The sequence below is a fragment of the Danio aesculapii genome, chromosome 15, assembly GCF_903798145.1.
Source record: "Danio aesculapii chromosome 15, fDanAes4.1, whole genome shotgun sequence".
Taxonomy (NCBI): Eukaryota; Metazoa; Chordata; class Actinopteri; order Cypriniformes; family Danionidae; genus Danio; species Danio aesculapii.
This window is the reverse complement of record NC_079449.1, coordinates 30385974-30400076: the sequence shown is the minus strand read 5'-3', so window position 1 is coordinate 30400076 and position 14103 is coordinate 30385974. Positions and strand designations below refer to the sequence as shown.

General features: G+C 33.2%; 1 protein-coding gene across 14 annotated transcripts in view; it reads right to left on the bottom strand.

The window, feature by feature from the left end:
• Window positions 1-14103, bottom strand: part of phldb1b (pleckstrin homology-like domain, family B, member 1b) — a 144835-nt gene that overhangs the window by 78424 nt on the left and 52308 nt on the right. For all 14 annotated transcript variants that reach the window (XM_056474492.1, XM_056474486.1, XM_056474488.1 and 11 more), the window contains one exon: window positions 6492-6617. In XM_056474492.1, coding sequence (XP_056330467.1) covers window positions 6492-6617 — 126 coding nt within the window. The remainder of the gene's footprint in view (window positions 1-6491; window positions 6618-14103) is intronic.

Sequence of the window (14103 nt, the reverse complement as noted above, 5' to 3'; positions counted from 1 at the left end):
CCTAGGATAGAACAACTTAGCACATTACTACTGCACAAAACTTATTGGATAGAAACTTTACATACTGTGTATATGATACTGATCTAGAGTCAGTGACAGAACTGATTTCACAACATCTAAAACTTGATCAATCTTGCACTAGCAAGTGTTTGCATTTCTATCCCACAAATATTTCTATCCTGATTGCAAAACCCTCTCTGTTCAAAACTCCTCACAAATAATACATAAAGCACATTCTCATTTCAAGTGCTGTTATTTATTATTTTATAGTCATCGAGGTTTGGAAATAAGTCAAAGCAGCTGACGATGCCTCTGGCTCAATTTTCCATTTAAATCCCATTGAACGAGAAACAGCTTCAAGCGAGCACAAATATACAGAGATATCCTTAAGACAAAGATACTTAAATATTCTAACTGACAACATAATATATATCAATCTGACAACTCGCGACTGTAAAAGGATACGTATGCTACATACAATAGATGTGTATGTCGATCTGACACATTAACCGCCTCTGTAATGATCACTACTTACAGATGAGAACACGCCTGAGGGAACGCTAAACCGCTGCGTTTGGTTTGTAACCCATAGCCGAGCTCAAATCCAAAAGTACGGCTCCCGCATTCTGGTTCTTCGCCTAGGCCAGCTGTACCGGCCACAAGGTACCCAGGCAGAAGTATAAAGCGGCGCAGATGAGATATTCCAGCCGGGCTTTGGAGAGCCAGGCGCCGCTACACCATCGCTGAGCCCCCGCCCTCCCCTGTCCACGGTGCTGATGTGACTGACTGCTGGCTGCGCGAGGCGGGGCTACGCTCTTAAAGAGACAGCGTAGTTTTCCATAATGTGTTAATGTGGACTAATCTGACATATTTTCACGCAAAAAAGTTTATATAACAGGCCTTTGTGTATAATATAATATAATATAATATAATATAATATAATATAATATAATATAATATAATATAATATAATATAATATAATATAATATAATATAATATAACTCACTACTATTTTGAATCATTACTGTGTTATTACTATCATTCTGTGAACTTCCACAGAAAATAACAACAACATAAACAAAATAACAAAACGCACCAACAACATAAAATAAACGTTTCATTTTAAAAGAGTTAACAAATCAATATTTAGCAGACATTTTTGGGTCACAACAAATTAAAACATTTAATATTCTTACCAGCTGTCAGTGTTTGCAATTATGAAGAAATGTCATCCTTTATAAAATAAAAAAAAAATCCCCATACCTAATAAATCTAGTAAAACCAGTGAAACTGAGAATTTTCTAGAAGTCTCTTTTTCTCTATGTATATTTATAGATATATATCCCTAATATATTCATATAAATACTGACAGTGAAAAATTCTCCCAAATACACTGTTTATTCTCACATAAAACCAATTATGTCATCTAAACTCACAAATGGTGTGAAATAAAAAATTAAAATCTCAAATTAGTTTGTTACATGGGCAAATACTAAATGGGGTTTAATCTGTTAATATATCACACACTTCTTTGTGTAATATTGAAATACTGTCAAGAACATCCAGCAGACTGGCTGTGTGGGAACTGGGCGACCGGATATTGGGAGAATATGAAGGGAACAGTGAGGAGGGGACAACGGTGCAGGGTGGGTGGTGAGATAAATATAGATGTTGTAAAAGATACCCCTCAACTTTAAATAAGCTGAGCATGGCCAACAAAGCTGTCTGGTATGGAAAAGAGATGGATGAGGAAATAGCTCTGGCACAGAGAAAGTGTGAAGGGAGTCTTTTTCCCCTCTATAAATCAGTCTGTAAACAAATATCAGATGCCTAAAGCGCATGGACAACTTTACATACTGTATATATCTTAAAGGGATAGTCCACTGAAAATGAAAACACACTGTTTTAACTCACCTTCTGGCCTACCAGCAGAACATTAAAGAAGATTTGTAGTCAATGACTACTTGAGAGTTTAAAAAAAACACATATAGAAAAAAATAAATTAATATTTGATGATACATTGAGACTTTGTGAAGAGCAACGTATTTCGGATGAGACGTTAAACCGAGATCCTGACTCTCTGCGGTCATTAAAAATCCCATGACACTTCTCATAAAGACCAGAGGTGTTACCCCGGTATCCTGGCCAAAGCCTCCCAATCATCCCCATCCACCGAATTGGCTCTATCACTGTTTCTCAATTCCACCTTTAGCTGGTGTGTGGTGAGTGCACTGGCGCCGTTGTCCTGTGGCTGCCATCGCATCATCCAAGTGGGTGCTGCACAAGTCAAATTAGACGCATAGTTTGCATAGTTTGACCTGACGTAAGCCAAAATAGCTAATCAGGGGTGCGTTTCCCAAACAACGACGTAACTCACGGCTGAAATATCATAGTACGATGCATTGTTTGGGAAGAGATAAATGTAGTGATGAGTGTTTCCCTAAACCCGTAGTTTCTCTATCTCAGATCCATCATTTAACCAACAGGCCCATGTCATATACAGTAGGCTACATTTCTTAATAAATAACCTACTATAAAATAAAATCATTAATGTATGCTATGTTTTTTGTTTTCACAAGCTTTGGAGCATTGACTGTAAAAAATATACAAGCTTTGGACACGTAACATAAATTCCGCTCGGCTGTGTTCAAAATGACATTAATGTTTTCAAAGTGCATTGGAAGGGAGCGCAATTGTAAACATGAAGATCGCTAAAACTGAACTGTAAAAATACTTTGACAGCAAATTAAACATAAGAGAAATGAATTTAATGTTTTTTTTTAAAATCATTCCAAGTTTAAATGTTAGAATGTTCTAAACAAATAGGGCATAGAGGGGATAACTAGGAATAGAACACAGCCAGGAACATTGTTTCTAACTACAGCTCCAGAGGTGTAGTTGCAAATGCACAAGTTTGCGATGGAGTTTGCGAATGTTCGAACGATGGATTTGGGAAACACCAAATCAATGAACTGTTTGTAATGACGGAACTTGTGACCGGCTAACGATGGTTTTTGGAAACGCACTCCAGGTCAGAGTAGGGGAGAGCGGGGCACAAAGTAACACATTTTGGTTTTGGCCAAATAATGAACAAAGTTATGGGGACAAACCATATTTTTTTTACCAACAACACACAAGCCTCTTCAATAAATAAGCACTGGTTGTATGATCGCCAGACCTATGGTTTTTGTGCAGTATTGCCAAAAGCGACAGGAGTAAAAATGTTACTATTTACCCCACCTGGGGGCAAGTTGTAACAGTCAGAGGCTTAGTTGTAACAGATGCTTAAAAAGGAAGATTTCACACACAATTCATTTAAATCCAGTTTACTTTAAATAGTAGCTATATTTACTCAGTATTTGGCAAAAAAAAAATTATTCTACATAGCACAGTATGTTTGTTTGTTTATTTATTTATTTATTTATTATTTAATTATATATTTATCTATCTATTGGACGAACACATTTGGATTTATTTGCATTATAATCAAATGAATTTATTTGCATTATTAGCAATAATAATATATATTGTTAGTTTAATTGGTGTACAACAGTGTGTGGCTTATTTGTAACATCCTGTTACAACTAATCCCGCTGTGTCATGTTTTCCTCAAAACTGGCTAGCAGTCACTGTGGGCTTTTTACATCTTTCAAAATGGTTTCATCTTTTAGCCTAGAAGACAGTAATCACAACAATATAAGATATTACGTACATACTTTCACAGATTAAAAAAAATAAATAAAATAAAATAATATATATATATATATATATATATATATATATATATATATATATATATATATATATATATATATATATATTGACTATTATAAAAAATACTTTTATGCTGCAAAAATGGTTTCTACTGTGTTTCTCATCCAAATTTTTTCAATAATTGGCAGGAAGACGTATGCTGACACTGTGGTGAATACCTTGCAAGCATGCCATGGTTAACCTTGAACAAATACCTTAAATCTCTGTGTTACATTTTACTCCGTGTTACTTTGTGCCCCGTGCTCCACTACACTAAATAGCCGATATCCAAAAAACTGAAAACTGAAATACATTTATTTATTTATAATTCATTATCATACATTTATTTATTAATAATTTAGATGTCATTTAAATAAATACATACATTTGGTTCACTGAAACATGTTGTTACTCATGTATTACACAAACTAATATTACAGAAAAAGTTGACTCCCTGACCGTCAATATATAATTCGCACACTGTATACAGGTATGTTAAATTTTAAGTTTAAACCTTTAAAGAGACAGTAAATCGAACAATTTACTTCTGTGGAGAACTCAAGAATGCTGCTAACCAATTGGCTTCTACTGACTTCTATTATTTGGACAAAAACAATACTAGTCAATGGGGGAAAAACTATTTGTATACACTTTTCAAAAGTTTGCATTTTCTGTTCCTCAGAAGAAAGAAAGTCAGGCATATTATATGACATAGAACTATAAAGTGAGTAAATTCTGAAAGTTTTTGTTTAAATTAATCTTTTAAGTCTGAACAATCTTAGTTAAGTTCATGTGAACTGTAATTAAACCCCTTGCAAAACAAGAGAAATAAGTGGTGAAAAGGAATGCAGTGGCTTTATTGTCTGCAAAAAATGTCTTTCATGGTGACAAAAATGTATTACCAGCTCAGGAAATGCACTGCACCAGCTGTGTTTATATGCTATACTTGTCCTTTTTTCCCGCCACACAACAGGAAAAGTCAAGCAAACAACTTTATACATATTGTAAATGTTGTGTTCAAACATTGGCTGCTGTGTGAGTGGGAGTGGAAGATGTAGAGCTCTGTCAGGAGACCCACAGGAATGAGCTCCTCATAAAAGTTGCATGGTGCAACTCGGGATCCAGGCAGGCTTTCATTGCTAACAGAAAAACGGAAATGCAGTAAGGCCCAGCTGAAAGACACTAAGTGTGCTACCGAACAGACCCTGCCATTCAGCTATGTTTAAGCAACACCCTATGAGGACAAATTCAGCATAAATGGACCATTTGTAAAACTCCATTTATTTTGTGTAGTTGCACAAACAAATGCTGAATTTCCTATATTATTCATGAGGCACTTTACACTTTGCATTATGTATTAAAACTATTATGTTTAAAATGTGTTGGAAAAAATTTTCTCTGTTAAAAAGCACTCATGAATAATAAAATAAAATAAAATAAAATAAAATAAAATAAAATAAAATAAAATAAAATAAAATAAAATAAAATAAAATAAAATAAAATAAAATAAAATAAAATAAAATAAAATAAAATATTAAATTAAATTAAATTAAATTAAATTAAATTAAAAATATAAAATAAAATATTAATAAAAATATAATAAAAAATAATAAAATAAAATAAATTAAATTAAAATATAAAAACATTCAATTAAATTAAATAAAAAAATTAAATTAAATAATAATAAAAATATAATTTCTTTAAAAAATAATAATAAAATTAAATAAATAAAAATATAAAAACATTAAATTAAATTAAATTAAATTAAAAATATAAAATAAAATATTAATAAAAATATAATAAAAAATGAATAAAATAAAATAAATTAAATACAAATATAAAAACATTAAATTAAATAAAATAAAAAAGTGAATTAAATAATAATAAAAATATAATTTCTTAAAAAAAAAAAAAAAAAAAATTAAATAAATAAAAACAAACCAAAAAATTAAAATAAAATAAAATAAAATAAAATAAAATAAAATAAAATAAAATAAAATAAAATAAAATAAAATAAAATAAAATATTAAATTAAATTAAATTAAATTAAATTAAAAATATAAAATAAAATATTAATAAAAATATAATAAAAAATTAATAAAATAAAATAAATTAAATTAAAATATAAAAACATTCAATTAAATTAAATAAAAAAATTAAATTAAATAATAATAAAAATATAATTTCTTTAAAAAATAATAATAAAATTAAATAAATAAAAATATAAAAACATTAAATTAAATTAAATTAAATTAAAAATATAAAATAAAATATTAATAAAAATATAATAAAAAATGAATAAAATAAAATAAATTAAATACAAATATAAAAACATTAAATTAAATAAAATAAAAAAGTGAATTAAATAATAATAAAAATATAATTCTTAAAAAAAAAAAAATAAATAAATAAATAAAAACAAACCAAAAAATTAAAATAAAATAAAATAAAATAAAATAAAATAAAATAAAATAAAATAAAATAAAATAAAATAAAATAAAATAAAATAAAATAAAATAAAATAAAATAAAATAAAATAAAATAAAATCACAGGAGGGCTAATAAATTTGGAAGTTACTTTTCCTCGTGATCTCAGACAGCACACAAATGAGGTTTTGTGGCTCTGCAGGAATGTTTTTCCACATAAATGACGTTCTACACAACACTGCCTAAGAGGTAGGCGTTAGATAATTCATGCCACAGTCAGGGTGTGTTCTCGTGTGGGATATTGCGTTACCTTTGTGGGTCCAGTTTTTCACACTGGCTGTCTGTCCTCCCTCGGGCATCATGCTTTTCATTCGGAAAGCCTCCTCGGGGTGGTTGAAGCGGAAGAAGGCGGATTGGCCGAAACACAGCATGCAGCCTGCACACAAACCAAAACAACTATTAATAAAGCTTAGAGTGAAAATACATGATGTTTTATATCAAACATATGCCTGAAGAGAGCATTTCAAATGATCCTGGCAGTTTTAAAGTGGTTTTGTATACAGTGGCGGGGTACGGAGGGGGAGGAAAGGAATGTTTGCCCCTGTTTTACATGAACAAGCAGGAACATCTCACACTGGGGTGTCGAATCAGACTCTTGGCTTGCTGAGTGAGGTGAAAAAATAGACAAGCCAATGCTGGTAGAGCTGCCAGTTAATGTCAATATGAGATCTAAATTAACTCTGTTTATTTAGGATGAATGATTTCACCATGTCACCAAGTGCGCTTATTTTTAAGCCAATTTCTTTGTCAGAAAAGTTCGTTTTTTACCAAATCCTAATATAAAACATTATAAAAATTATCAGTGACACACTGGCCAATATAAGGGATTTAATATTGAAAATCAGATCAATATATATATATATATATATATATATATATATATATATATATATATATATATATATATATATATATATATATATGGTTATACAACAGTGTTGTCTGGTTCTCGAATCTGATATCTGATTGGCTGATAGCTGTGCTATATTCTGCAATAAGAGCACTTTTACAGCCTTCTGTTTTACTCTGCCCACATAGAATAACAGCAGATCAATAAACTCACTACAGTTTGACAAATATTGCAACTGTTGGACAACATAATGTACTTTTGAGGCTTTTTAGGTGATAATTTACTTGTTTAGATTGCAACTATGTAGTTTATTTATGAGGATAGTGCCTATTTTAAATATTTATAATTTCGAAGATACAGCGCATCAGCATCCAACGGCCTGTTATACTGAGCAGAGCAGAGACAGTTGACATTGTCCATCCACAAGATGGCAACAGAGACCACATAATTAGCCATTAAAGGACAAAAACTCAGCGTAATTTCAAACTACAGCTGACCAAACATTATAAAACAGTTAAGTTACATTCTAAGTCAATTTATCTCTTTTTTGTATATGCTGTAGTGCTTTATTTATACCATAGTAATCTGGTAGTGTTTTGTGCTTTGGCTTTTTTGGGGTTAATTATTGTGATATCCCAATTGCAACTAAGAAATACTGGGAAATCTCTTTAGACTGATGGCATTTCATGCCGTTCAGCCTTATAATCTTAAAATGTGAGCAAAATCATCTGTTTCGTCAGCACTTTAGACATTACGCTAGAGAATCATTCAAATACTAGCTCTAAAGGGACCTTTGTGAAGTAGCTACGGGTTTTGCTGTTCTGACGTCAGCTGCAGATGTGAATGAATAGCGGAAAAAAGTAGTTCCTAATACTACTAATAAAAGGATTTTGAGACTCTGCGTGTTTGATTTTCTTTTATAGTAAAATAAAGACAATTAATTTGTTTGTTATTTAGCTAACATATATATATTGCATTTTTGCTACATAAATCTAAATTAAAACAAACATGTAAACAAAACAAAAAAGTATTGCAATATGATCCTACCATAAAATAAAATAAAAGAATCAATAAACAAAAGAGCAGGCCTGCTATATAAACCTGCCTCAGAACAAACATATAATAGCAGTCATGCTAAATAAAACAAACATTCAAAGAAACAAAACAGAAAACAACAACTTATAGCTATATAGCATATATAAATCTTTCATTTAAACCTGTAATAAAAGTCTTGCTATGTAAACAGTGCCCTAAAGCAAACATGTAAACAACTTCACCCTACACAAACATATATCAAAACACCAAACAAAACACGAACCTGCTTGAGCCAAACTGTCCAATCACAGTGTTTATTTAAAGCAGGTAAAGGTCTCATGGAAACCTTTCCAGCCGGAGCAGATGTGTGATGAATGCAGACAGCCAGATGCCCTTTTGTTCCAGGCAGAACATTTGATTACCCCTCAGGTTCTGACAGCACAAGGTACGATTAAAGCACACAATGAAAACTAAGCGTCACTGAAGTAAACTAAGTCATGTGCTTAAGTGGCATTCTCACATCTACGTGTTTTCTTTCATGTTATTACTGAATAGAAGAATGAGGATTGTTAACTGATAGCGCTTGTTGACATAGAAAGACTGTTGTAGATGAATGATCGAGTCTCGACGTGCTCAACTAGGTGAAAAGAATCAAGAAAATGAAAACAACATGAAGCATACAGTATGTCGAACAGAAAGTTATAGCTGTGTTTAAATGAACAGACTTGTTTACATGCTGTTTTTGTTGAACAGTATTGAGGTTTGTGGTGTAAACCACATCAGCAAACTGTTGTTTCCTACATGTCCTATTTTGTGCCTTATTGAAATCATATTTGATTGTTTTTACAGACAATAACTGGCATATGCTGCATCAGCACGAACCGCTGACCAGCTCAATCATTACCGACAAGCAGCACCAACAAATAGCAAACCCACATGCGACAACAGCTCCACTGCTTTCTTATTTTGTACCGCAAGCAATGTGCTCATATTTGTCATCGCACAAATGTGCCATTAAAAATGATGCACAGCATCTAATTCAGTAATGGGACAAATACGTGCTTGTGATGGCAAGCAGGCTTGTGCAATCCATCCACAATTCTGTATGAGATGTGTTTGCTAAAGTCTAAAATTACCCGTGAGCAAGTTATCCCCAAAACACATCATGTAATCCATTATACCACAACCTCAGATACATTATTATGCTGGTTTAACAAAGGGAAAGAACTGTCATTGTACACACTCAGTTACATTCTTCATCTAAATTAAATACGTTTTAATCCCTCAAAAAGCTTTTAAACTACATTCATCCATTTGTTTACTGGGTTTATCTGCTGCCCATCCATCCATACATCCATCCATCCATCCATCCATCCATCCATCCATCCATCCATCCATCCATCCATCCATCCATCCATCCATCCATCAAAGTCTATATCTATCTGCTTAATGTTTGTCTATGTGCCCATCCATCCATTCATCCATCCGTCCATCCATCCATCCATCCATCCATCCATCCATCCATCCATCCATCCATCCATCCATCCATCCTTCTTTCTTTCTTTCTTTCTTTCTTTCTTTCTTTCTTTCTTTCTTTCTTTCTTTCTTTCTTCTTTCTTTCTTTCTTTCTTTCTTTCTTTCTTTCTTTCTTTCATCTATCTATCTATCCATCCAACCAACCAACCGTCCTATCTATCTATCTATCTATCTATCTATCTATCTATCTATCTATCTATCTATCTATCTATCTATCTATCTATCTATCTATCTATCTATCTATCTATCTATCTATCTATCTATCTATCTATCTATCTATCTATCTATCTATCTATCCATCCATCCATCCATCCATCCATCCATCCATCCATCCATCACTTTTACATTTACTTTCTTTCTGTCTGTTTACAGTTTTTCTCAGTCGCTTCCGTGCATTTCTCACAACACTATTTACATTTGCACAACAGTTAATGCATTTCTCAAAACAATTAGTACAAACTGCAAAACCTAGTTGATAACCTGCAAAAGCGTGTCACTTGCTCAAAATGGAGAGCTAATTTCTCAAAAGCAAGTATTGATGTCAATGAAAGTGTCAGTGTCATCAAGATGAAAAGTCCTGACACCATTGTTTATGAAGATAGTCAAATGGCTTTGTCATGTTTTCATTATGACAGTTTACTCTGTACATTTTTTCCAATGCGAAAATGTCAGATTTTGGTGACACGTCCTGAAAATACTCAAGACAGCACTATATACTATTTGCACAGCCATTTGAAAACTACAGTAAAGTTAGACATCACTGCATTTAGTGAGGTATCTGAGTACAAGACACGGAAGATGTATGTTTCACATTTTTACTGCACATACTCCTTGCAATTCTAATTTATTCACAGCATTGTGCAAAACAATAAACACACCCTTATTTACAATAAACATAAACATCCTTTGGGTAGAGCTGTGCACAACTGTAAACAATAGTGCAGTACAAATTGGAACTGAACCTACAACATACATGCTGTAGGTCTGTAAATCATTCATGAAATTGTTCAATTTAGAAGATGTTTTCAGGAAGAAAAAAAAAGATAATTTTTTTTTATAAAATTTGTTTGACAGATTTTGACAACTAGTTCAACATTTTTGTACAGTGTGTAATGACTCAGTAACGAAATGAGGACTATTAGTTTTATATGGAATGACTATTCGGCATTCACAAGTTTAGTTCATTTTGACTGACATGACATAAGTGAATGATAATGTTATAAAACAGCAGAGAGTTGTATGAAAGCAACTGATGCATGTCCAAAAGCATTTACAATTTGTTGGAAGGAATGAGAAACTGCTACTATGATGTGCACACATGACTAATTGTTTTGAGAAATGCATTAACTGTTGTGCAAATGTAAATAGTGTTGTGAGAAATGCACCAAAGTGACTGAGAAAAACTGTAATGTGTCTTTCTATCTGCCCATTCATCCATCTATCCATCCATCTAAAAGAAAGTCACACAACAGAACTGAATGCCACTGAATTTGCTGTTTATATAAAAGGTGAAACGTGAAATAGGCTTTTAACCAAACATTTCCTTTAGAACAGAGCAAAAGAACATTGTATTGCTACCGTTGAGCTTCACTGATCCTTCATGAGGAAAACCAACCAAGTAAGCAGAGCGTGCTGAGCTTAAATGAGCTCCTGACCACAGATCAGACTGCAACTCGATCAATACACAGCAGAAATAAAATCCTTTCCTCAACCGTCCTTACTGTAAAATCTAACAGGGAACGATCTAAACTACTAGCACTATTTAGGCCCATTTCAGATCTACATTTTCCATCAGGAAGAGTTGCTTTCTTTCATTACATCATTCAAGAAACAATTCCATCAGAGAACAACGGGATTTCAAATGCAATGACTTTGTTTATGTGAGGCATAAAATGAAGATGTCTGTGTCTAACAGACATGGCATGCAGAAACATGACTGATAGACTAATAAAGACAAACAGGAGGTAAGTAAATCTCATTGTGTCAAACTGAGAACTGTACAGTAATAGCACAGGAGTAAATATGATACATGCTGTGAATGATACAGAAGTTGATATGATACACATACTGAATGATACAGAAGTTAATATGACACACAAGCTGAATATCTCATGAAGCAGAAATACAGCAGACCACCAACTTGCATTTTCAGCACTTTAGGTGTCAGAAAATAGTCACTGAAAACCCATTTGGCTTCCTCAGATTGGCCATTTCAGGGACACAAAGGTTGATAGATTTTCCCACAATGCGAAGTGAAGAGTCTGCTAGCAGATTTATGAAGTGCAGTGATGGAGGGCAATCTAGCAAACACTACACTACAGCCCGCAAGAAAACACACAGAAACATCTGAGCTCCTGTCTCAGTGCATTTCAGATATGCTACAAGTGTCAACTAAACGCCGCTCGAGACACCTTTATTTAACTGAAGGGATTAAATAATTCTGTTATTAATCGCTGACCCTCATGTCATTCTGATAATTCATCTTCAGAACACAAATTGAAATATTTTAGATGAAATTGGAGAGCTCCCTCATAAGCCATAGACAGCACAGGAACCACAAATATTTTCAAAACCTCCATGTGTCTTCTGTGGTTCATCTGTAATCATACGAAGCTGCAAGAACACTTTTGCGCACCAAAAGTACTGTAAATATGACTATGTTCACCTGTATCTTTTATTTGTTTACTGCAACCAGTAAAACACATTAACATTAGAGTCAAAAGGCAAAATGCAAATATCATGTTGCCTGTATAGTAAACCCACACCCTAACCTCTTGTGGAAAAAAAAGGTGAACCAAGTCGTTTTTACAGCTATTTTGTCATCCAAAATGGAGTTCATCGACCTTGGTATGATTACAATTGAACCAATGAAGCCACATGGAATGATTTGCTCTCAGATTTCATCTAAATATCTTCATTTGTGTTCTGAAGATGAATGAAGGTCTCAGGGGATTGGGACGACACGAGAATAATTAATACTGGAACTGTACTTTTGGTTGAACTAACCCTTTAAAAGGTATGTTGTTGGGGATCAAGTGCACAAACTGTCCACAGTCACTGATGATCCTGAGTTTGAAAACTCAATGAGGTAAAATCCAGAGTTAAAGATGGACTGTGTTTCCCCTGCTGTCTGTTTATAGACGTCTCTCTGTGCCAGTCATTATGGATACTTTTAACACAGATATTTTTGGTGGAAGTCAGGGAGACGTTCCTATATATGACTTCAGCCCTGTGCTGCACTGCCCCTTACCTCGCTTTCAATGAGATCCTGCGACCACATTTATTTGATTATTTTGAAAGATATTTACTGTGAATGTGCACCATTTCTGGTTCATTGAGCAACATGCTGAAGGTAACTAATGCAATCTCACAGCAAATCATAACTTTTTATTTTGTGGATAATTCTTATAAATTTGTGAGACTTCATTGGTACATTTTACTATATTTTGAAGAATGTTGAAAACCGCTAGCCACTGACATCCATAGTAGGACACACAAATACTAACCTCTCAGATAGAAAGGTATGCTAACTGTCACTGGGGTGGTACCTTTTAAAAGGTACAAATTTGTACCTGAATCGTCCATATTAATACCTCAAGGGTACATAGTACCTAAAAGGTACAAAAGTGTTCCTCTTAACTTCTTTAGGAACTAATGCATACTTTTGAGGTACCAATATGGACCCTTTAAGTACAAATGTGTACCTTTTGAAAAGGTAAAGGTAAAGTCAAATGTTACTGTTTTCCAACATTCTGGTAAGCATTTTTAGATTTGGGAATGGGTGAGTAAACGATGATAGAATTTTTATTTTTGGGTAAACTATCCCTTTAATAAATTTCATATGCTTAGACTCCAAAACATTCACTTGCCACTTACATTTATGACTGTAAAGTGCCAAAAAATAACAGTAAGAATAAGTTTGTGAATCAGTTAGCTGTCACAATCACAGTGATCTAATCCTGGCAGATCGCTAAAGGACTACAAATCTGCTGGTATATGGACTAAAAGTTCCGGTCATGCACCACACACACACCTGTTCCAGATCACGATTGATTACACTCACACAGCTGGGAAATGCTCAAAGACTGATTAGATGGATTTTAAATACAGCGCATTATTAATTACAGTCTTGTGATCAGTTTTGTGAACATTATGACACATTTTCTTTGCCTTGTTTTGCCACGTTAGACCCTTGCCTTGTTTTATTGTTTACTCCTGTCAGCCTTCTGACCACTCGCCTGATATTTGACTATGACTCTGGATTTCCTGTGTACATTTGTTTGCCCCTGTGTTGACTGTTGCTTGCCTGACCATTCTTGTTAATAAATCTGCGTTTGGATCAGCACTCCTTTGTCAGCATCCCATCACATTACATTAGCAATATCCGGTTCACCAATTAATCTTTCGAACAATTCAGCACTTGCGAAGGGTATAAAAATTT